The 25,750-nt window shown below is 42.1% G+C and overlaps 1 protein-coding gene across 1 annotated transcript in view; it reads right to left on the bottom strand.

The window, feature by feature from the left end:
- RAB8B (RAB8B, member RAS oncogene family) overlaps positions 1–20,209 on the bottom strand; it is a 34,104-nt gene extending 13,895 nt beyond the window's left edge. The window contains exon 1 of the mRNA XM_035132349.3: positions 20,073–20,209. Coding sequence (XP_034988240.1) covers positions 20,073–20,196 — 124 coding nt within the window. The 5' untranslated portion in view covers positions 20,197–20,209. The remainder of the gene's footprint in view (positions 1–20,072) is intronic.
- Positions 20,210–25,750: the final 5,541 nt, after the last annotated feature.

The following is a 25,750-nucleotide window of genomic DNA, read 5'->3' as shown; positions in this document are numbered from 1 at the left end:
ATAAAATGTGTAGTATAGCAGAATGAAAATGGAATAAGCTGTGACTGACATGGCATTCATTCTGTTGCAATGGAATAAATTTCTGAGCCCTGGACTACTCCAGAAAAATCTAAAATGAGCAGTTAACTTCAAAAAATACAACTGAAGAGTTAACATCAGACAAGAGTTTTAACATGGCTTCTGCTAATAAAGATGGCATTTCACTCAAAACAGCTCACTTCTGTTGCTAAGTTCCACCTTTTCCTGTGTGTTCTTCCTCCCGCAACTACTGACTGATATGTAAAGGCTTGAACTCTTTCCCCCTTGGTCTATGTAGCTTATATCCTGCCTTTCATAAACATACCGGTACTCAAAGCAGCGACCATTGCAATCACAGTAATCAGCACAAAATGGCAACACATGTGAGAGTTTAATGATAATTAAATTAGAAAAACTGACAACCAATATAGTAGACATAGCATTGAGAGCTACTGGATGGCTGTCCTTACTTGCCCACCCCAATTATAAAGCAATTTTTAAATTGTTTTTTTATCAAAGATTTTCGGGGGTTGCAAAAGTACATAATTGTCTTTATTTTCAGATTGTAAAGTCCTTTCTACAGATTCGATGTGAGACTTTGATGCAGAAAAAGTTTGGGGGAGAAGATAGTTGGGGAGAGAGCGTGAGGTTGGGGGGGGGAGAGGGTAGTAAACTTTCACTCTTTTACATGGTATATGTGCAAGGTTTATGTGTCAGTTTCATGTCAGTAGGTTCCCTTTCTATTCATGTATTAGTTTTCATTGGTGTTGAGAGAGGTTGGAGGGCCCAGGGCATGGGTCGTTGCCTACAGTTTTGTGAGTGAGTTTTGTTTGCATGGGTGGGTTGTTGTGTCAAGTTAGCCATATTGATTCATATGCTGTCAGTGGGTTCTTGTTTATAGCAAATTTGAGAATTTTTAACCTAGAGATAAGAACTATCTGCTTAAAAAAAATCTTTCTCCTGCACACAGAAAGGATTCCATCCCATAGAAAGGACTAGTGCCTATAAGCTTATGTTTAAGCCTGGTGTGCATAGATTATATGCAACCCCTAAACTCTCTTAATCTAAATGTAATGTGCGCCAAGGCCCATAACATAGCAGTTGCAATCACTAACTAAATTCCTGTTCAAATTTGAGAAATGTACACAGGGTTCATGGGTTGTTGGTTTTTTTACAAGCACTCTCTCTCTTCACTTCATGGAAACAATGGAAAGTCTTAGAACTACAGTACTTGCAGCTTTTAATGAGTGGCTAGAATGAGCCACCCGCTGACATTTCTTTTGTTTCCTCACTTCAGCAACAGGAAGTGGTGAGCTGCTGCACCCATCAACAGCACAGGTCTGGTGACCGACTGCTTCCTGCTGCAGAAGTTGCATGAAGCATGAAATAAAGTGTTTCTAAAGTGAACTTTACACACTGAAGAGCATGATACAGGAGGTTTCAGAGTTTAGGCAGGCAGCAGCTAGATATATTTTGCATTTCCCATCCCCACTAGTGTGAGAAAGCTTTGGTCGCTAACTCGTAAATTGTGTGCCATGGCAGTACTGCTGATATGCCATTAGGATAAAGAATAACTAAAAGGCTTGTGCAAGCCCAGGTACCTTCCCACAAAGACATCTTTTTCCTAAGTCTCTGCATGATCCAGTACTCATGTACCTCCAGTTTCTGCTCAGTCTGCCTCAGGTATCGGAAGTCTAGAAAATGCTACTGAGGAACATTATGCCCAAGCAGAGGTGGATTGAATCAAAGTAAAGAGAAAGCCACTGACAGAAGACTTAGGGCACATTTGGACCAAACACAAACAGAGCAGAATCCACAGGCAAGTTTTCCTGTGCAAGCCACAACTAAAATGAATGGGAAGCTGCAGAAGAACACAGAAGTTTCCTCCCGCATAAGCCCCATTGTAGAATTTTCCAGAGGCTTCTGTCTTGTATTAATTATGAAAGGGGCTGTGATTTAGATTTTCTGCTTCAGGTATTAAGCTGTATCAAGCCAGGCTAGTCAAGATTTAATGAGATTTTAAGACTTTTGCAATACACTGCTCAGATGTCTTTTTCTGCTAAACAAGCTCAAAGATAGATCCATCAAGATATGGGATTATCTTCCCCACTGCAGAAAGTCATTGTCTCTTCAGATGTTAAATTAGGATCTCAAGAAAAATAAGCCACTAATGACTGGTATTTCAAACGGATTATTCTAGTGTATACATCTGCACAGAAACATGACAGCCCTACTGCACTCTTCCATTTTAGGAAGGAGAATCATAAGAGTTTGCAAACCTTTTCTGGATTTGTGTACACGTAAGACTAATAATAACCAGCCAACAAGGACAATATTCCATGCACCTAAGGAACTAGGCTCTACTCTACAAAAATTATGCCACAGTAAGTTATTCATCTTTAAGGTGCCACTACAAGGCATGTTTCATATCTTATTTGTAGCCACACAGGATGGCTTTTGGTGCTAATTCTCATAGGTCTAATCCCATCTTCACCTGTGTGACGGCCCCTCTGTCAGAAAGAACTCAAGGTTAATACAGTCAAACCTTGGTTGTCAAACGCAGCCCGTTCGGCTTCTGAAATGTTTGACAACTGAGGCTTCTGAGTGGTTGCAGGAGCTTCCTGTACTCAAGCAGAAGCCGCATTGGACGTTCAGTTTCTGAAAAACATTCGAAAACCAGAACACTTACTTCCGGGTTTTTGGCATTTGGGAGCCAAAACGTTCCAAAATGAAGCCATTCGGGACCCGAGGTTTGACTGTACACACATAGACCCACTGGCTATGACATTAGTTAGCTTCAAAAAGAAACATGGTTCAAACAAACAGATTTCATTCAACAGAATTAGCTATTTGCTTTTAAAGAATAGGTAAGAAATATAGGTCTACATAGCATGTTTGTTTCTCCAAAGTATCATCTGTTGCACTCTCTGCCCCTGCCCCCCACTCGGGGGGTAGCCTCCTCAGCATACATAACTCCATACAGTAGGTCCACAGCTTATGCAGGGGCTTCGTTCCGCGAACCATTCCTAAAGTCAAAATTGTGTATAGTCAAAACCCATTGGGTTCAATGGCAGGTGGGATCACCTGTATGTTTCAGTTATACATGGGAATGATTCTCGTATGCAACCCTAAATCCTACTGAGGGATAGGGCTGGGCAATATCTGATTTTTAACATCACGATATATCACTAGCTAAACATTGTGATATTTCGATATATATCGAAATAAGGCTGGAGCTATGTAGAAGTGAATGTGGTAATGACCTGGCAACTTACTACCGTACTTACAGGTCTAACTTTAAAACTGATAAAATTTTACTTACACACATTGTTATAACTGTTTTGTTATTGTACTGTACCAATAATGTTAACTTAGCATATTTTTTCCTAAAATTAAAAACTGTAGAAGGAATCAGCAGCATAGATATCATACCCTCCCTTTATTTCTTCCACATCATAGGTAAGGTAACAGAATGTTCCCTAAAAATGAATTACATTACTAAACAAGAAAAAAGGCAACTCAGTGTCACACTTTTAGATACTCAAATATAATTAAACATTGAGTCTTGAGAGCCTGAGGCTGAGAAAGCTGCTTCAGTCCCAAAAGCAAACACCTGGGGAGCGGGGAAGAGAGAGACACAGAGACAATCACACACACCACCCACTGCCCCCCCCCAAACGTAGAGGGGGGGGAAAGAGTAGTATTTCACACAGAGCACGTCTTTCTTTTACAATGAAAGAAAGAGCTCAGTCCACAGTGATTGCTGGACTGGCTCTGTTAATAATCAAACTGGTAAGCTAGGAGCTGGTCCCTGCAAAAGCCAACCTGGGGATGGAGGAGAGAGAGACTGGGAGACAATCACAATCACATAAACGCAACACCCACTGCCCTCCCACAAGCAGTGCACACACAGAGATGGGGGGGGGGGAGAGGAAGAAGTTCAAACGCCAGTGCAGGGTGCTTTGTTTGTTTGTTTATGTTTCTTATGGGAGAACAGGAGGAGGAACAGGAGGAGGAAAGTGGCTCCAGAAGTCCAGGCTAGTAATGGACCAGCATTCTTAAGGAACCTACCAGACGATTGGCTGCAGAGAGATTATGGGGTGGTTTTTTTGCCAAGCAGCTCTTGAGACTTGCGGTTGCTGCCATAGGCTGGGGAAACTGGAGGCGGAGTTAACACTGCATGTGGTTTCTCCATCATTTCAGCCACAGCTAATTCTTGTTATTAGCTGCCTGCAGGAGGCAGAGAGGAGCTTGGGCCGAGTTAGCAAGGGCTGCACAGGAGGAAGCATAGGCTTCCCCCAGCTTCTCCAATACTGTGCTAGATTCACAATAAATTGTCAGGTTTTTTTTTAAGGTTATCACGATTTTCTTTAAATATCAGTTTTAAACAATATATTGATATATTGCACAGGCCTACTGAGGGTGTGGGTAGGTGGGTGTTCAATTTCCATTTTGCACATTACATCTATACAAGTCTGGCCTTAAGTCTTTTATAGCCTTCCTGACTTATCTTCCATTGATATCCTATTTCAAATTCTTAGTTTTCTTATGTACAACTCCTTACCTTTTCTCTTCCCTCCTTTGTCTTGTCTACTGTTGCTCATAGGCTTATCCTACTTGCCAGTTAACCTTGATACCACTCTTTAAGTATTCTTCAAAAAGCTCCCACTTGCCTCTTGTTTTCTTTTCATCATAATTTCTTATTTTGGCCGTCAAGCTTTGCTAACTCTGCAACCGCTGATCCTTTGTCGGAATAATCATTTCTTTCCAATTCTTTGCACAAGTTATCCTTGCGGCCACAGTTGCATATAAAAATAGGTTCCTTCTTTTCTTAGGTATACCTTCCCCTAGTATTGCCAGCAAGAAGGCTTCTGATTTTTTTAGGGAAGGTGAATTTAAACATCTTTTTGAGTTCCTCATATATCATTTCCCAGAATTCTATTGCATACTTACATTGCCACCACATATGATATAGAGAACCTTCTTTATCTAAATGGTTCCAACATGTATTGGATCGTCTCTTGTACATTTTGGTAAGGTTATTTGGTGTCAGATACCATCTATATACCATTTTGAAGATGGTCTCTTGAATTGCATAGGCGGTCGAAAATTTTATCGCGCCATTCCATAATTTTAACCATGCTGAAAGTTCAATGTTATATCCGATATCTGACGCCCAGTGTATCATTGCCTCTTTTGCCGATTCATCTTTAGTTTAACATTCAAGTAGAGTTCTGTATACTTTCAATATTATTTTTTGTTATTTCCCAATATAATTTTCTCAAATTCCGATCCACCTACTACAAATCCTTTTTGTCTCTTTTAAAAAATCTCGTTTATTTGGAAATACTGTAACCAATCTGTGATGAGTCCTATCACTTCTTTTAAAAGTCTTACAGAGCTATCTTAAAATTCAAGGTGGTCTTTTTATGTTCCCCAGTTTTCCTCCATGATCAATTCTTTTTTACCACAACTGTGTCCATTGGAGATATCTAATGTGGGATCTTGTTTTATAACAATTCTCTATGTTTTGCCCAAACATTATACACACTCCTCTTGATCACCTGGTTTAAAAAACCCATATGTACTTTGATCTTATAATAATACAAATAGCTATGCCATCCAAACCTTAGGTCAAATCTTACCAAGTCTAGAGTTCCTACATCCTTTAATTCCACTCACTCCTTTATCCACACTAAGCATCATGCACCCTCATAGTAAAATCTCAAATCGGGAAGTGAGAAACCCCCTCTATTCCTCTTGTCTATAAGTATTTTATATTTGATCCTTGACTTTTTGCCTTGCCATATACAATTTGTTAAGTCCTTTCCCCATTGTTTAAAACAATTAGTGTTAGCGATCACTGGCAATGATTGAAATTTTAAAAAATCATTTTTGGCAATATGTTCATCTTAATTGCCGACACTCTTCCCATCATAGATAAATTCATGTGGTTCCATTTTTCCATATCCTTCTTTATTTCTGTCCATTTTTAAATAGTTATCTTGAATAAGACTTAAATTGTTAGATGTAAGCCAAGCTCCTAGATATTTTACTTTATTCTCTTCTTTGATTCCTAATGTTTTCACCCCTAGAATATCCTCCTTTGCCTTCTTTTCCCTGTTTTTAATGATCATCTAGTCCAACCCCCTGCAATGCAGGAATCTCAGCTAAAACAGATGGCCATCCAACCTCTGCTTAAAAACCTCCAAAGAAGGGGTGGGCAGGGTATTTTTTTGAAAATGAAAAGAAAAACCCTGAGGGGATCATGTTGACTTTACAGTCCAGGGATTAAAATGTGACATGTAGAGACATACCTGCAAATTGTTACATGTGTATATGAGCCTTTTATGAAAGTGCTGAAAGGTATAAATCAGGGGTCAGCAACCTTTTTCAGCTGTGGGCCACCGTCCCTCAGACCATGTGGTGGGCCAGACTATATTTTTTGGGGGGGGGGGATTAATAAATTCCTATGCCCCACAAATAATCCAGAGATGCATTTTAAATAAAAACACACATTCTACTCATGTAAAAACACCAGGAAGGCCCCACAAATAACCCAGAGATGTATTTTAAATAAAAGGAAAACATTCTACTCAGGTAAAAACATGCTGATTCCCGGACCATCCGCGGGATTTAGAAGGCGATTGGGCCACATCCGGCCTGTGTGCCTTAGGTTGCCTACCCCTGGTATAAATGCACCAAATCTGGACTCCAAGGATCAAGTCTAGTGCCTGGAATTTCCCCTTTTACACTTCCGTAATTAAAAATATGTTTACACTAGCCTCTAAACTCCTGAAGTCTGAGATTGCTCAGCCTCCCTTCTTTAAAGTTGAAAGAAATATTAAATCTTGCTTATGCAAAGATTACTTGTGCAAAAAACTAGAGATTTGAGGAACACAATCCTTTTGGGAGGCACATTCAAAGTATTTGTGAGGGTGGAGTACAATTGCAACGTACTAGTGTCATGCTGTACAAAGTCACAAAGGCAACTTATCCTGAACTTTAACCTTTTGCTTTCTTCTCTCAAAACATATCCATTGGAATTTTCATGGATATGCAAACAATTTCACCCAAAGCAGACAAGATAGAAGCACAAAAAGATAACTAGCATGTGATCCAATGACTGTGGCCTTTTTTAGTGCGGGGAGGAAATCCAGCATACACATCATAGCCCTATTATATTCCCAAATAATAGGGAAGGATACTGGGTTAAATACAGGTTTATTTTCTTTGATAGATATACGATACAAAAACACTTACTGTATGCCACTAATAGGCAAGAACCCTTCCAAAAGAGAAAAACTGGATAGTTTGAAGGAGGATGGTGTAAATTCCTTTACTATTCAAGGAGAGTATCACTTTAACATTTGTTACCAGCCTATTTAACAGCTTTCAATACAAAGACCAGCATAAATTTTAAGAGTAGTTCCAACAGTAACTTGGGGCTCATATACACCAACAGGAGACACAACTTAAAAGTTACCTTGTATTAGGAGCATGCCCACAATCCTGCACCTGGTCCTGGGAGAGGGAGAACAGCATACACATGACGACCCTAAGGTCACAAGCTCCAGGCAGGACCTCCGCCGCCACCATTTGCTCCAAATATGTCAATGTCCATAGCCTCAATTAGCTTGTTTACTAGTTCCAGAAGATCCATACAATTGAACTTGTACCATCATGAGTAGACATTATAAAGGTCCGAATTCAAAAAGGATTAAAGGTGAAGTATGATAGGCTCCATAATTAAGCTTGCTGAGGATAAGGAGAAAGAGTTTGTGCACATTTTCTATTATTGTGCACTTTAGGACTCGTTAACCAGGTCAAAGCAAGTATAGCAATGCTGGCAGGTGCTTCAAGATTCTGCAGGTAGGTTTCGCCTGTGAATAACTAATTTGAGAATTTCATTTAGTCTCATATACAGATCTCATTTTGTCGAAAACGTCTCAATGACTAATTTAGGACAAAACCTCCAGAGCATGTCTCACATGTTCTGGGAGGGGCATTAACACAAATAAAATCCTAAATAACTTACTGCAATGGAGTAAGTTCCTCACAGCTCAATATGGCCAAAGCCTCATTGGATCTTTAGGTTCAGGGTCAGAAGAGGCCCTCCCCGCACCCTGAAAAGGTCCTCTACATTCAAGGTCCCATGGACTGCAAGAAGATCAAACCTATCCATTCTGAAGGAAATCAGCCCTGAGTGCTCACTGGAAGGACAGATCGTGAAGCTGAGGCTCCAATACTTTGGCCACCTCATGAGAAGAGAAGACTCCCTGGAAAAGACCCTGATGTTGGGAAAGATTGAGGGCACTAGGAGAAGGGGACGACAGAGGACGAGATGGTTGGACAGTGTTCTCGAAGCTACGAACATGAGTTTGACCAAACTGTGGGAGGCAGTGCAAGACAGGAGTGCCTGGCGTGCTATGGTCCATGGGGTCACGAAGAGTCAGACACGACTAAACGACTAAACAACAACAACAACAACATTCAAGGTGACTCAAATTGGCAATGCCTTGTTCTGTAATGTTTTGAGATAATAGGAAGATGACTGGCTATATCAAGTTCATACTTCCATTTCAAGGCATACCAAAATATGCAGGGGAGCAATAAAATATCATTTATTGTGTGCATTTAGCACCAAAGGTGTACGTACCAGCGGCAGAAGCAATCACTAGCTATGCTAATACACACAAAAGTGTGGCCATTAAGTAGAATTGCTATGATAGCAAGGTCAAATTAAACCAATCCAAGTGTAATTGTTAGTCTCAGTGTCCCTTTAAGAAATAAATTGCTAACCTAACTACTTACAGAAATAGTCTCTTCAAGCTATCAATCATGCAATTGTTACAAGCTACTATCCTAAGTCAAACAGCAAACTTCCAACAGTTAGATTATTGTTCAGGGAAATTCAGGCATGCAAATAACTTCTCATTAAGATGTATAAGGATTTCACTGTGAGAAGTCCATTGCATAAGCAGTATGGAATGCAACCATATGAAGTTCATAGGGCTAACAGGGAATTGAACAGAATTCCATTCCAGCAGAGAATGAATTTTCACTTTAAAGAAGTGCTCATTTTCAGACAGACATGTGCTGGCTGTCACTGGTCTTGGAGGCTCTCCTCCTTTAAACACAGCAGAGGTAGCTCCTCACCCCCCCCCCTTTAGTAAAGCTATGAGCAGTGACTAAACAGATCAGATTACAATATTATCAGGAGGAAGACCACCTCTCCAGCTCACAAGTCATTCTTATTTAGAGCCAGATTAAACAGAGAGCCTGGCTCATCTATCCTCTTCCAAGCAGCCCTAAAATTCCATTCAAATCAACAACAGAGCAGCACAATGTAGATGGTGATGTCAGGCGCCCATCCTGGCACCCAAGGGACCTTTCACTTGGTTGCAAGTAGCAGATAGGTGCAAAATGTGCCTGACTAATTTTGAAGATTATCCCACATGTTGGCAGAGTGCACATAAGCCCATTCCGTCTCTGCCCCACCCCCTTTTCTAGCCACCTCTGGGTCACCATGATGCGCAAGTCAATTGGACGTGCATAAATCAGTTGTTCCCTGCATTCGAATTAATAGCATTAACAAAGTTATTTATAAAGAGAATCCTAGCACACATATATGTAAAGGAGGGGGTGGGGGCTATTTGTCTAATTGGTCCATAAGCCTCAAGTTTACCTGCAACCAAGCGCAACTGTGCCCCCTCACTGTTCTCAACTGTGATTCAAGCAAGCAGGCTTAGGATTGAAACCTATAAGTTCTTCCATGCCCTGGCATTATCTAAATTTGGATAATTTAAGCCACAGTGGATAAAGTCACTTGAATATTACCAGGTAGATACAGAAGAAAACCCAAAACCTAGATAGCAAATCAGGGTATTCCCTGCCTTAGGAAGGCTATAGAAATCCTCTAGTTACCTGTTGGTTAAAGACTTACAAAATGCTTGTCTTACTAGTTAAGTGGCAGATTTTCTTCAATAGTTCATTTTGTTCTCTATACTAATTTCTCAGTTTTTAAATTTCAGTTCTGAATGCAAATGAATTACTGCTACCTTAATGTTTTGCCTCTCAAAATATGTCATCCTCAGAACTGTCCCAGTGGCATGTTGTTCCTTGCATGGCACTCACAAAGATAAAGTACTTCTCCTAATGTCACAGCACAACAAATCCAAGCCAACAAGCAGTTGTGATAAGCAGTTGTGATAAGCAGTTGTGATAAGCAGTTGTGATATGCACCACCCCACCTTTAATGTTAATCTATTCAGACAAAAGGAGAAAGGGAAGCAGAAAAGAAAATATTTCTCCCGTTTCTTTAGCAGATTTGAGAAGAATGCAGCCAGCTCACTTGTTTTCCTTCCCCAACTAGAATGTTCTAAAGTGAAAAACCAAATCACACCACAAGTGAGAATGCAAACAAATGTCAACTCAGTTAACATTAATGTATCCCAAACAAATAGCAAAACATGGCTTTAAAAGATACCCTTTAGGTTTAGGACCCAGGTGGCGTTGTGGGTTAAACCACAGAGTCTAGGGCATGCTGATCAGAAGGTCAGCAGTTCGAATCCCTGCAACCGAGTGAGCTCCCGTTGCTCGGTCCCAGCTCCTGCCCACCTAGCAGTTCGAAAGCACATCAAAGTGCAAGTAGATAAATAGGGACCGCTCCGGCGGGAAGGTAAACGGCGTTTCCGTGCGCTGCTCTGGTTTGCCAGAAGCAGCTTTGTCATGCTGGCCACATGACCGGAAGCTGTCTGCGGACAAACACTGGCTCCCTCGGCCTATAGAGCGAGATGGGCCTCTTTATCCTTACCTAGGTCGGAAACTATGTTCACAGTTTATCAAACTGCAAACCTGCTAGCATCTCTCAGGCAGACAGATATTAAAGTTCAGTTCAATTTAGACAGATGTACCGGTATATTGCAGTAATACAATGGTAAATCACTGGAGGCAAGCCTTACATTCAGAGGCTACCTTCAGCTAGAGTCAAAGCATTCCTTGTCTGCACAGAAGCCACGCAATGGAGTAATGCAAAGCAAAATCATTCCCAGGTACAGTTCCTAACTTATGTCCCTTTTTAAGGGTTGAAAGAAATGGAAGAGATGCAAATAACTGGGAGGTTGGATAGTCCTGTGTCTTCAATAGACTGTCTTCAATACTTAATACAGTGGTACCTTGGGTTACAAACACCTCGGGTTACAGGCTCCGCTAACCCAGAAGTAGTACCATACCTTGGGTTAAGAACTTTGCCCCAGGATGAGAACAGAAATTGCGTTGCGGCGGCGCAGGAGGCCCCATTAACTAAAGTGGTGCCTCAGGTTAAGAACAGTTTTAGGTTAAGGACGGACCTTTGGAATGAATTAAGTTCGTAACATTTTGTTGCAAATACTGCATATGCTTAGGAGTCTTGATGTTAGGAAAGTTATTTAACTACAGAATTCCATAGATAATGGTGAACTGGAGAATGCTATCTGCCAGTCCCCAAGAAAGAGAAGTCTGCCTGCAATTAGAGAGTTAGGGTAGGGTGTTTGCTTTGAAAACTCAGCAAGGAGCTTCAGAAACACACATTCAATCCACATCCAGCCATTAAATAACAATGTGCGCAAAATACTTATTTTGAAGAACACAAAGACACCAAGGTATGGCAGCTGCCTTTCATATGGCTCACAGTAAGTTCCTCAGAGCATATGCTATTCAGTCAGAAGTTGCACTCATTCCTAAAGTCATTAAGGGCTAATTGATATTTAAGTAAGACATTTGTTTCCATGTCAGTCAAATGAGACAGCTTCATATAAGAAAGCTCCATCTGCCAATTTTGAATTGGGATGATGCCTTCAGACATCTGTCATGTGGAGAGACAAAAGGTGCAGATGCTTCTCCCATTCAACCTAAGCCATTTCACCCAAAGACCTGTCAACACACATAAAAGGGAAGAGTTGCAGTATAAGCATAACATGGAAGCCCTTTTAAACTAGCATTTTAACATGGCTGTGGAATGGTAAGCTATTTAAGGTGAATACAATACTTTACTACAGAAAGTCAAGATAGGCCATTGCAAACAAAGTGGCCTAGCTTGCCCCTCCTCCCACTTCCATCACACCAGGCCTGGCACAGAATGTTTGGAAGCTTGGTGCAAAATGGATAAAAACTCAAAACATTTTCACTCAGAAAGAATTAATTTTAAATACAAAATATTAAAATAATATTACTGAGCAAACATTCAAATGATACTAATGTGGATTTCTATAGGATTTGATTCAATTACTAAGCAAGCAACATTCTAAGGGCTATGTTGGAAATGTATTCCTAAATGTTGCACAACATCTTCAGGAATTTGATTCAAGAGCGCAGTCTGGGAGTCTGCCAAATATCTTGTCTCTGTGACATGGTCATAAAGCCACCAAGCATCTCAAATGCCCCCATCTTCTGCACACAGCGAAAAACAGATGCATATTTGAGTATACAACCACAGCAACAATCATGAAAAATAGTTGAGAAGCTTGTTTTAATTCAGGAGTTTTCCAATTTATGAAGTCCATCAAACTCAAACTGAAAGTTCAGAATCAGCAGTTGACAGATTTTTTTCATACAATTCTGAGAGGAAAAAACTTTTCTTATTAGATATGATGATACAATACACTACTAAAAAGTTGTTTTAAGTTTAAATTAAGTATGACACTATCATACTAAACTGGAATTTCTAAAGCAAAGTCTCTATACTACTACAGCTCTCCTTCATTTTATATTGTCTTCCAAAATACGAGGGTTTTGTGTGTGTGTACGTATTTGATAAAGTATTAGAAGCTGATGCTCCAATGCAAACATTTATCTTAATCAAACAAACTAGAGACAGACAGAATGAAACCCAGAGGCAAAAAAACTCTGTAAAAAAAATCAATCTGTTCCAGTCGTTTGACATACAAACAGCCTTTGTGGACACACTGCCAGATACTGATTTCATCTTGGATAAGAATGTAAAGTTTCATATTCAGCAAGTTTCTGCATTGAATCTGAACTCCTCCCAACGCATAAGAAAGCTAACCCACAAATTTGCTATGTTACTATTGCCAGCAGAAGAAATCCAACAATCTCTGGAGAGAACAACTCTCTCCATGAGTATTATAAAACCCAACAAACATCACATAGCAATAGATTAATTCAAGCCTATCAGAGATCAGAACTATGATACCACAGTCAAACATGTATGTCTCTATACCCTGATATATTAGCAGATGGAAAGTATGTCTCTGAACAGTGGTGGCTGCAAGGGATCACAAGCTATTGGACCCATGTTCTGCCTATGCACTTCTCAAAGACCACTTTGAAAATAGAACGGTGGGCTATTTGGGCATGTGTTCTGATTCAGAAGGTATCCTCTTATGTTCTATATATAATGCAGCAACAATATTACGGTATGTGTTTCTTCACCCTAAGATCCCAGGGCAGGTTACAACAGTCAAATACCACATTGAAAAGTTTGAAACCACTTACAATAATAAAAATAAGATGGGACCTAAAAATATACACCTCAAGTGTGAAAAAGGATAAAGAGGTGCATCTCCAGCATCTATAAGTATAATGAAGGTGCAATACACACCTTTGTTGGGAGGAAATTTTAAGGCTTAAAGGCTGCCACAGATAATGCCCTCTGCTGGGCTGCCACCACCCTGAGCCTCTGGGTGCAGAGTTGAATTCAACCAAGAGTTGAATTTTGAAGCTCAAAGCTAGAGTTTCATGCTCTTACAACCCTGCCTATTTCCCTTACACTTTATTAATCTGTAGCAATAATCTACTTTTCTATCTCTGCAAATGGCTATGTTTATCGGAAACATAACTGAGTCAAGTACTCTGTAGTCAGGATTTTACAGCTTCCTTGAGTGGAAATTATTGCCATTACGCAGTTCTCCTCTAAAGAGGAAGTGCAACTTGACAGATCATGTACAGAGGCAGCTTGCTTAAGTCATGATATAATTGCATAAAATCTCTTGAAAGTTGATCAATGGTTACCACCAAATAAGTATAATATGCAGGAGTCAATTCATACATTCAGTTGTAATTCATCAAGTACTGAGCAGTCAGGTGACTTACTTGCATGCGTACACTGTCTTTTAGGCTCCCAACAAAATTTTCTAAACAGCATACCAGTAGAGTTTGGGCATGGTCTGGCATTCAGATAAATTAAGAAAAAGAACAACAAAATCTTAAGTGAAGTTCTTCTTATCTGGAACATTTCTAAAGGCAGCCTCATGCCACATTGGCAGTGCTGCCTTTAGTGCATAGAAAACTTACAAATCTAGACATGATGGCAAATTTATCCAGGGAACCATTGACCTTCAATTAATAAATGTCTCAACTATTTTTGAAGACATTCAAAATATTTAGGTGGCATAGTCATGCTCTAAGATTATATCCCTCGGAGGAATTTTCATATACGGCACTAAAAATGCCTTATAGTTTCTTTCCTGTCTGTGCTTATAAGAATTCTATCTTACCTGAGAAAACCAGCTAAATAAACTATTTAAAATCAAATGCACATTTCAGCAATTGGAGGTGTTACTATCAAATAGCTATACAGGAAAACACAAGCACGTGTGACATGAACACATGTGCTTCAACAGAAAGACAGAACTGTACACAATAAAGGTTTCACCATGTAGGAACTCAAATTTACTTAAGCATGGTAATTAAAACTCAAGAACAATCAGTGTTCAAGAACAATCTCAAAGTGTTGGAGCGTCAAATGCCAATGTATATTCCTATCCTGACAAAACATAAACCAGCAGGGCCAGAAAACCACAGAGCCTCAGAACACAAGAAGACTCCTGCTTATGCTTGGTTCCCTACAGCTAGTTAGTGCTTAATATAACACCCAGTTTGAGCAGTTTTTCTTGTGGTTTCTTCCATTTCCTGAGCATTTTAGTACACTCAGCATTCAAAAACTTTAGTTAGCAAACAGTTACTATGGCAGTTCCCTGACAAACATAAGAACACCCTTCCCTGAATCAACTGTTTCCTCAAAGGGAGCTCAGCTGAGGAAGGCTTGTTTAGGGAGCCATTATTCACTCAATGAGTGAATGTTGTGGTAGCAGAATCTTTTTGGGAATTTCAACCTAGGAATGGGCCCATTGAAAGTAAAAACCTTTCATTTGGAGAACACAGCAGTCTGTTAGAACAGGCCCATCTATTCCAACACCCTGTTCTCACAATGGTCATCCAGATACCCATTAGGAGAAGCTGAGCACTAAAGCACTCTTTCCCTTGTGATTGCCAGCAACTGGGATTCAGAGGTATACTTCCTCCAACAGTAGCTAGTAGTCATTGGTAGCATTATCCTCCATGAATCTGTATAATCCTATTTTAAAGCCATCCAAGTTTATCACCATCATGACATATTGTGGGAGCAAACTCCAAGAAAGTGCCATAGCTTAGAGGTAGAGCACATACTCTGTATACAAAAGATCTGAAATTCAATTCCTGGCATCTCCAGGTAGAGCTGAAACGGGCTCCCACCTGAAAATCTGGAAAGCTGCTGCATGAGCTCAATGGTCTGCTTGGTATAAGGCAGCTTCCTATAAAGGACCTTGGCGGGGCTGCTTCAGAGTAGCCTATGTAGAGCCACCAGATATTCCTGGAACTACAGCCATGCTGGCTGGGGCTGTTGAGAGTTGTAGTCCAGGACCAGCGACATCTAGAGAGCACAACCTTGGGCATTCCTGATCCCAATAATGTGGTCTTGATGTCTTGCCTGCTTGTGATTTAATTGTCTACTGTTTGGCAGAACTGTTTGTAATGTTGTTTTTAAAAAGTATTTCAAAAAACACCTGTAAAATGCCCTAGCACTGAATGAGTTGCAGTTTCAAGGAAAGCTGCCTGATTCATTGAAATTAGTTTCATGCTCCGGCACCGGGGGCGGGGCTGGCATACGTTCTCGGGGCGTGGCGCCCGCCATGGCGCCCTCGGGATCACGCTGCCCGGGGCGGAGCGCCCCCTTTGCCCCTCACTTCCTATGCCCCTGCTTCTTAGCAGCTACTCAAACAGTGAAATAAAATTGTACAAGTTAAAACCAAGTCCTGCAGGTTGATCAGAGGTTCATTATGACTGTTCCTACTTCCTTATCACTTATGGTAACCTCTGGTCATGAAAATGCTCTGGCATTATAGCAGTTTTCATTGTTTAAATGCTCTGATGTATCTGCTTTAAAGCGGGGTACATACCAGCGTTTTTAATATTGTATAACCAACAAAAGAAATAATAATACCCTAATGAAAAAGTGTTACTCTATTCTCACTTTTCAAACAATAGATTACAAGCACCACTATGTCCTGTGCCTCAAACAGCTGGGCACAGTTACAGTCCAATCTCAAGTGGCCATATCCCCAGCCATGGGGATGCCCCTTGCGAATGACCTGGAGAACTTGAAAAAGATCCAATTTGTGGACAGGGCCTTTGAGAATGTGTTCCACGCCCAGGGCAACAATTGCTCTGCCATCATGGAGAATATACCGGTACATCTCAGAAGGAGGACCTCACTCCAAGGAAGAAAAAAATTATTCATTCGGTTGGACCCATTCTGGAAAGTGACCAGTGTAAAATCAGTTTTTTAAAAAGGATCCAAGCTGATTAGCTTAACATCAGTTCTAGGTAAATTGTTAAATATAAAATTTACGAAGCATAAGAATGAGTCTTTCATCAATATGGCTTCAGCAAAGGTAAGTCCTGTCTCGTTAACCTTTCAGCGTGACAAGAAGCATGTGAATGGAAGTGATCCCCATATGGATCAATAACTTTTAATAACAGGAAACCAAATGTGTAATAATAAATGTGCAACTCTCACAATGGAGGGATGCAAGGTGTAGAGTCACCAAAGGATATCTGGCAGGATCAATGCTATTTTAAAATTCATAAATGACCTACAGTGTCATTGTGTGAAGGGCTCCAAAAGGAACTCTCCAATTTTGGGAAAACGGGAAATAAAATGCCAATTGTAACTCAAGGTAAATAAGTCAAAAGTGAGTTATACTGGAGGGGGGGTGTCTGAATTTATGAATTTCACATGCATGCAGCATTAGGCTAAACTGTGACTTAATGTGAATGAGCGACTGAGGTCATTGCACTCCTCCCATGCTCCTGCTGCCATCATGATACCCAGGCTATTCCATGGTTTGGCTTAGTGTTATATACAAACCCTGAATCAATCATGGTGTGCCTCAGTCCAGACAAACCACAAGCGTAATGAAGGTTTGTTCTCAGCTTACCGCTTGCAGTTTCTCTGGGTGAGACAATCCACAAGCCCAGATTCAGATGTAATGTTAAGATGAACCATGGCTTAGTCCTAGGTAGCAGGGCAGAAGGAGAAGTACTGGGACCACAGTGTTTGCTTCAGGAACCTGCACAGTTGCTTGTTTGCACTACACTGTCATGTGCAACAACTGCAAAAAGGGCAAATTCCATGCTAGGAATCACTACAAAAAAATTTGAATATAATACTGCCAATATTGTAAAGTCTTTATACAAATATTATGATGTAACCCTACTTAGAATATTGTATACAGTCCTAGTTGCAGTACAGTGGTACCTCTAGTTGTGGACATGATCCATTTCGGGGTGCTGTTCGCACCCCGAAAAGTCCGCAACTAAAGCAGCGCTTCTGCACAAGCATGATAGAGCGCTTCTGCGCGTGCGGAGAAACCAGGAAGTATACACTTCCGGGTTTGCCGCGCTCACAAGCTGAAAAGACGCAACATGAACCTAACGCAACACGATGTATGACTGCAAATCAAAAAATACACTGTAGAGCTGGAAAAGGGCAAACAAAATTATTAAGGTGCTCAGACTATTTCCCCATAAGCACAGGTTACAATATTTGGAACTTTGTTGTTTATCAAAAAAGGGCAAGTAAGAGAAATCATAGTACAGTAGAGGTATATCAAATTATACATAGTGTGAAGAGTTTTACTTTTTTTCTCCCTCTCTCATAACACTATGTTTTCTTCATGTCCTTCTTGTGGGTTCCCCTTGGGAAGTAGATGGTGGACAATATGAACCTTTGCTTTGATCTAGCAGAACTCTACTTCTCTTTTGTTCTTAGTGCTCAGCCCTATGCTTATGGTCAGGCCAGACAGGAACTATGCCTGCCCCTGGTGTTAGGCAGGCTTTAAAAATATAATTTTTTCTCTTTGATTCCTCACACCTTATATGGGAGACAGGAAGTTTCACATTACCCACTCTGAACTATCAGAATAAGGCAGGTCCGCAAAATGTTTAACCTGCCAATCTGTCATAGCAGCCATTCAATAGGGTCTATCAAGGGCTCAGTCAACTCCCTTTTTTGGATACAGCCTGACAGCATAGCATTAAGCAGGTAGTTGAACACACTATTTAGCCAGTGAGCTACAGGCTTTTTTTTTTTAAGGAAACAAGACTCAAAACCTGGCCATATAATGTATTCTAAATCAGTCTCAGAACTGTCACCTAGATGTTACAAGTTTCTATTAGAGGTAGCCAATGTGATGTCCTCCAGATATTGTTGGACTTCAACTTCCATCAGCCCCAACTAGCATTGCCAACAATATCTGGAGGGCACCATGCTTGCTACCTGCATCAATGCGAAAGTGTTTCAAGTGTTTCAGGAGGAGAGAGCAGACAGAACAAATTAACTTGTGAAGCTGGACTTGAGCATATAAACACCTAGCAATATGGGCATCCTGCGAGATAGCACATAAAGGATAGTTGAACAGAGTAACTAGCAACCACTCATGGTATGTAACAAAAGTATCAACTAGTGGTAAAGTTCGAATCCATCACTATCTTCCCCATTTTGGCTATCAGAGTAAAAATGATTCCAGTCGTCCACTGTATCAGAGCTCCTGCACAGCTAGACAAGTTCCCGTGGCCAGTTTTGACTGCTTTTCACCTAGGTCAGATTCTCCTTCACATCATGCCACAACCGTAGACTGAGGGCACATCTTATGTCATTTCAAACGACATAATTTCTGTACAAGACTGAGTAGTTTTAGGCACTTTATAAATAATGCTAGTGGAAGTCGGTGGAAGGGTTCTCACTAGTGCAACAGCACGTTTCCCACCTCCTCTCTCCTCCCCAAAATCTGCTCAGGAGCACTCACAGAACAGCTTGCAGGAGGATCATTCCAACCTTGCGTCTTAACAGTGTGACAAATTCCTCCCTATGTCCCCAAACAAATGCCTATTCCAACCCTCCGCCCCGCCCAACAGGGGCCAAGATGACATTTGATGATGGCGACATTTCTAGGCGTGTCAAACAGTTTAAGAGATGCACTCCAAGAGTGTCAAAAGGGTGGCGGGGTCGTTGGAAAGAGCGCTTTCCAAGGCAGTGGAAAGCGGGTTAGCCTAACGGACCTGTTTCTCTCCGGGGCAGCAGAGTAGGTGTGCGTTCGTGCGCGCCTCTTCAGGGGCGGGAAGGGGCCACCTTCAGGTCCGGGGCGGCCATCTGAGAAAAGGGTCCCGTCTCAACGCTGCGGCAGCGAGAGCATCCTCGCCTAAAAGGCGCTCTCCGCCTTCCAACCACCTCTGCGCCCCCGCAGCATAAATCCCCGTAACAAAGCGGTGAAGGGGTGGCGGCAGAAGAGCGGAAAGGAAGAGAAGAAACCCGCGTCACGGGCCGGAGACTCGCGCAGGGCCCGCTCCTCTCACGCCCCCTGCTCCGGATAAACGCCTCCGCGGCCCCGCCGAAGCCGAACCCCAATTGCAACATAACGGGGACCGGGAAGGAGGCGGAATCGGAGGGCGGGAACGATGTCGCGCGAATAAACCCCCACAATTCTACAATCAAAAAACGGTCTGAGAGATAAGGCGGGGGGGAGGAGGAGGAAGGGAAATGGAAACGGAAACCGGCTCGCTCGCTGGCGGCGACGCCCGCCTAAGTGGCCCCGGAAGACCCAGCCGGCCCGCCGCAAGAGGGTCGGGCCTGCGCTCCTTGAGACGGGGAATCCGCCCCCCGCCCAGAGGCGTCTGCCTGAGGAAGCGCCCCTCAGGAGGAGGCCGAGGCCGCCGCCGCCGCCGCCCCGCCTCACCGATGGTGGAGATGAAGGTGGTGTTGAAGGCGTCCTCGCTGAAGCGGAAGAGCAGGCAGGTCTTGCCCACGCCGGAGTCGCCGATGAGAAGCAGCTTGAAGAGATAGTCGTAGGTCTTCGCCATCTTCGCTCCGACTGGCGGCCGGGAGCCGGAGGGGAGGGGGAACTAGCAGGAGGGAGGCGAACAGGAAGGGGCGGGGCGGCGGGGCCCCTCCTTCTCCCTCCCTCCAGCGTTTGCCGCCCGCGCAATGGCCTCTGGGAGTCGTGGTTTTTTCTGTTGGACTTCTTCAGTTTTTCTTGTAGGAAGCGATCGCGATCGACCCTGTCGGTCCCGTTGAAATCCCAGGCTCCAAAGCGGGAGGGAGGAGGCCTGGCCGGGATGGACGGCGGGCAGTGCTGGGGAAGGGATTGCTCCTGGTTCACACTGAAGCCATACATGTACATATTATTTAGTAATATATTGCAAAGTCAGAAATGTCAACAAACTGCTAATTGCTGAATAGTGATTGTCCAGTTATATTTTGGAGGGGGACATAATAATTAATAAAGACGTATCATTATCAATAAAAGTATATAATTCAAATAATTTTGATCTGCATTGTCATTGCACTGTTGTAGTTAGATTTGTTTCCTACAAGATATGAAATTCACCGCCTGTTACAATCTAAAAGAAAATACACTAAAAATGATGTACAGGTGGTACCAAACACTGGAAAAAATTGCCAAAATGTTTAAAAATAATTCGGGTGTATGTTGGAGATGCAAAGGAGAAAAAGGATCCATGATACATATGTGGTGGAGCTGCCCAAATATAAGTAATTATTAGAATTTGATATATGAGGAGTTGAAAAAAATATTAGAAAGTACATTCAGGAAAAAGCCGGAGATATTTTTATTAAATTTATTACCAGAAGAAATTAAAACAACAAAAAGAATATTACTCATGTTTGGAGTATAGTGGCCGTGAGAATTCTAATAGCCAGAAACTGGAAATCAGACAAAGTACCAAATATAACAGATTGGCAAACATTGATGGTAGAATATATCCAATTAGCAACAACATCAGCAAGAATAAGAGGACAAACAAGACAAAAAGCAAAGAAGGAATGCGAGATGTTTGAAGAATATTTATCAAAACATGGTATACTGAAATCTCTAATAGCAGGATTAGGCTGAATCTGGTTTATTTTTGTATGGAAATTATATTAAGCTGTTAATATATTTTTGAATGTGCGATAATCCAGGAAAAATATGAATTACAGGCTGGATAATTGGAAGAACAATTTCTTTTCTTCGTCTTTTTTTGTTTTTTAAAGTCATTTGATGACATTTTCCTTTTTTTTCTTTTGTATTTTTATTTTTATCCTTATTTCTATTCTTGTCTTTTTCATTTTTTGTGTTTCTGCAATGGGGTGTTTTTGTTGTTGTATATTGTATGGCGAAAGTTTGTATGTATGATGCTTGTAATTACATTCTTTTTAAAACAATAAAGATATTTTCTTTTTAAAAAAAGTTTCCTGTGTGACACTTTGAGTGCAAATGTATTCATTTGTTTAAAATGTTTTTTAAAAAATAATAATTAAAAAGCAAGCCCAAAAAGTGGCACTCAGAGTGGTATAAAAAGAAAAGGAGTCCCTGTCTTCAGACTTATGGTTGAAAAGACATGATAGAAGAAAAAGTGTTTGGAAGGGAGGAGAAAAAGCAAACTCAATCAACGTTTCTTACTTACATGATTCTTATAAGTGCCACTTACAAAAGAAAAATTTTGCCCAAGGAGCCAAGTAGACAGATATAATGGCTGCTGATGGAGCTGGTTTTACAGTAGGGCGGCCGGAGAGCCTCTGCAGTCCCATCCCAAAATGTGTTTGTGGGAAATGCTGTTGGGGCGGACTTTGGTAATACGACACCCTGAGCGAAGACAAAATTTGCCCTCTCCCAATATTTCTTATTTTCATAATAAATAAGTACAGTTACTTTTTAATGGATCTTCTCAGTAGCTGCCCATTTAAATACAGAATTAAACATTATTACTACATACGGTATTACTATTATAATTTTTCGACCCCTCAGCTCAACACCCTGTGCAAAGGAACTGTCCACACCACCTTAAATCTGATGCTGATGCTCTGGTATACAAATAAACTTAAGGTTGAATTCAACTAACTTTTACTTAGAGTAGTCCCACAGACACTAATTAATATAACTTAATAAATGACATTAATTTCAGTGTGTTTGAGTAAATATTATTCGAATATAACTCATTATAATTCATTTGTTTTGAGATTTTCTAAGAGACAGTACACAATTAAAATACAAAAACCCAACTTTTATAAAAGATCAGAAGGCAGTCCTATATCCAGAGGTTTTTAATGTTTGATGTTTTATTTTGTTGCCTATAGTGCCTAAGCTCCATGGAGAGGAGCATGCAATAAAAACAAATTAAAGTGAAAAATACAAAGGAGCAGGAAACAGAATGCATTTAAATTTAAGAAGATAGTGTTTTGCTTAGACCCTGGATCTTTGCCTTCTTCCAAGTTGTAAACATATAATTGAACTAACCTTTGTTCCTATTATCTTTTGCGTATGAAAATGGATCGTGGCAAATGAACTTTGTGTCAGCCAGCACATTTGCTGTGTAATGTAAGCTATTGTGCCCTCTTGCCTATTTTTCACTACATGTTATTTATCTGTGTCATTGTTCAATTTCTATAATTTTAAAACACTCTCCTTTTTTAAGTTAAGAGATAGTGGCTCAGCCTGTTCATTTTCAGAAAGCCTGTTTCTGAAAAATAAGTTATGTCAGACTAATCTGATCTCATTTTTTGACAGAATTACAAGCCTGGTAGATGAAGGGAACACTGTGGATGTAGCCTATCTTGATTTCAGCAAGGCCTTTGACAAGGTGCCCCATGATATTCTTGCAAAGAAGCTGGTAAAATGTGGGCTAGAGTCAATGCTACCATTCAGTGGATTTGTAACTGGCTGAGTGACCGAACCCAAAGGGTGCTCATCAATGGCTCCTCTTCATCCTGAAGAGAAGTGACTAGTGGAGTGCCACAGGGTTCTGTCTTGGGCCCAGTCTTATTCAACATCTTTAGCAATGACTTGGATGATGGGCTTGAGGGCACCCTGATCAAATTTGCAGATGACACCAAATTGGGAGGGGTGGTTAATACCCCAGACTCCAGAGGACAGGATCACACTTCAAAATGACCTTAACAGATTAGAGAACTGGGCCAAAGCAAACAAGATGAATTTTAACAGGGAGAAATGTAAAGTACTACACTTGGGCCAAAAAAATGAAAGGCACAAATACAGGATGGGTGACACCTGGCTTGAGAGCAGTACATGTGAAAAGGATCTAGGAGTCTTGGTAGACCACAAACTTGACATGAGCCAACAGTGTGATGCAGCAGCTAAAAAAGCCAATGCAATTCTGGACTGCATCAATAGGAGTATAGCATCTAGACAGGTGCGGTGCTAGGGCTTTTTGCGCCCTAAGCAAACACTTTCTGGCGCCCCCGGGCGCATGCGTCATGACGCAAGCACGCCACTGATGCCCCTGCATCCCCTCCATTGGTGCGGGAGGAGCGCGGGCCAAGGGGGGAGCTCGGCGCCCTCCCGTCTGTGGAGGGGACGCTTTGAGCTCCTCAGCGTCGGCGCTCTCCTCTGAACAGCTGAAAGGCAGGCGAGGCGGCCCCAGGCTCACGCTCCCCCTGCGTGCCTCCGGAGCTTCGCGCCCGGAGCGCGAGCTTGGGGCCGCCTCGTCGCGCCTCTCAGCTGTTCAGTTGAGGCGGCCCCAGGCTGCCTCTCCCTGCGTGAAGCTCCGGAGGCGCGCGGGGATCGCCGGGAGCGCGAGCCTGGGGGGGGGCTGCCTCCTCCCGCTCTCTGCTCTGCTGCAGCCTGCAAGACCCTGCTGATCATGCTGGCTGGCGGGCCCCGCTCGCCCTTCTGCCGCTGCCGCTTCTCTGCCGCTCCCCGCGCACCTCCGTAACTTCTCGCCGCGAACGCGAGCCTGGGGCAGCCTCGCCCACCTTTCAGCTGTTCAGAGGAGGCGGCCCCAGGCCCATGCTCCCCGCGCGCCTCCGGATAGCGGCCTGAGGCAGCACCAGCGGGCGGCGGGCGGCCTGGTCAGCGCCCCCTTCATTTTGGCGCCCTAGGCCGTGGCCTAGTTCGCCTAAATGGAAGCGCCGGGGCTGCATCTAGATCAAGGGAAGTAATCGTACCACTGTATTCTGCTCTGGTCAGATCTCATCTGGAGTACTGTGTCCAGTCCTGGGCACCACAGTTCAAGAAGGATTCCGACAAGCTGGAACGTGTCCAGAGGAGGGCAACCAAAATGGCCAAAGGCCTGGACACGATGCCTTATGAGGAACGGCTTAGGGAGCTGGGTATGTTTAGCCTGGAGAAGAGAAGGTTAAGGGGTGATATGATAGCCATGTTCAAATGTATAAAAGGATGTCATATAGAGGAGGGAGAAAGGTTGTTTTCTGCTGCTCCAGAGAAGCGGACATGGAGCAATGGATTCAAACTACAAGAAAGAAGATTCCACCTAAACATTAGGAAGAACTTCCTGACAGTAAGAGCTGTTCGGCCGTGGAATTTGCTGCCAAGGAGTGTGGTGGAGTCTCCTTCCTTGGAAGTCTTTAAGCAGAGGCTGGACAGCCATCTGTCAGGAAAGCTTTGATGGTGTTTCCTGCTTGGCAGGGGGTTGGACTGGATGGCCCTTGTGGTCTCTTCCAACTCTATGATTCTATGATTTATAAACAAAGAGAAAGTGGTCAAGGCAATTCTGCTTCTTCATTTCAGTGCCCAAATGGGGGGTTGGGGTTGGGAGTAATTAAAGAGAACCTTTCGAGTGGTTATTAATCAGATTACTGCTAAAATGGTCTGACAATGGAGCACTAAAACTAAATAGGTTGTTTTAGACAAACATAAGTAATCAGATTGAGGAAAACCACCCCCACCACTATGAATAATGATTTAAAAATAACACTAGGCTTTGATAAATGTTCACACCATCAGACTGGAATAGCCTAAGAACAAAATAAATTTATCTGAGTCTCCTCTATATTTCTCATTTGCAATTAGGAGCTGGAAACAGACTCATAAGGCAGCTGTTTATTTGATTAGCTCTAAAGAAGGATTCAAGATAGTACTATATTTTTCTGCTTTGTTTACGTAGATAGTTAGCTGCTTGCCTCCTCTCTTTCCTGGGCTGATGGAACCCCAGATGAAATTTTGTTCTAGTCCTATCAAAATGTATTATAAGAAATAGAGACCCCTTAAATCACTCTACTGGAATATTATATAAATGTCCCTATATGAATATGCAGGTGCTCCATAATAATGGCAATGTCTTTGTATGGGGCCAGCTTTATTATGTCCCTGAACACTCCCAGAGTCCTTGAAATCTGCTTTTCAAATGACTAAAAGAAATCTGGAGGGTGGATGGCAGCTTGAGATTGAATCCTGACAACACAGGACTGTTGAGCGGGTGTGTGGACTCCCTGGTTGTGAACGGGTAACCGTGCCTTTGAAAAGCCAAAACACCCTTCTCCAAACCATAAAGCTTCAGCTCCTAGATAGTCTCGAGGAAGTGGGCGTACCCGCAGAGGCACAAGGGGCGGTGATTCTCGCGTGCGTCACGTGCCTGTGTTTTGTATCTGCGCGTGTTT

This window comes from Zootoca vivipara, chromosome 13 (assembly GCF_965207765.1).
Source record: "Zootoca vivipara chromosome 13, rZooViv2.hap1.1, whole genome shotgun sequence".
Taxonomy (NCBI): domain Eukaryota; kingdom Metazoa; phylum Chordata; class Lepidosauria; order Squamata; family Lacertidae; genus Zootoca; species Zootoca vivipara.
Note: the sequence above shows the minus strand (reverse complement) of the source record. Positions and strands in the feature narration are given on the sequence as shown.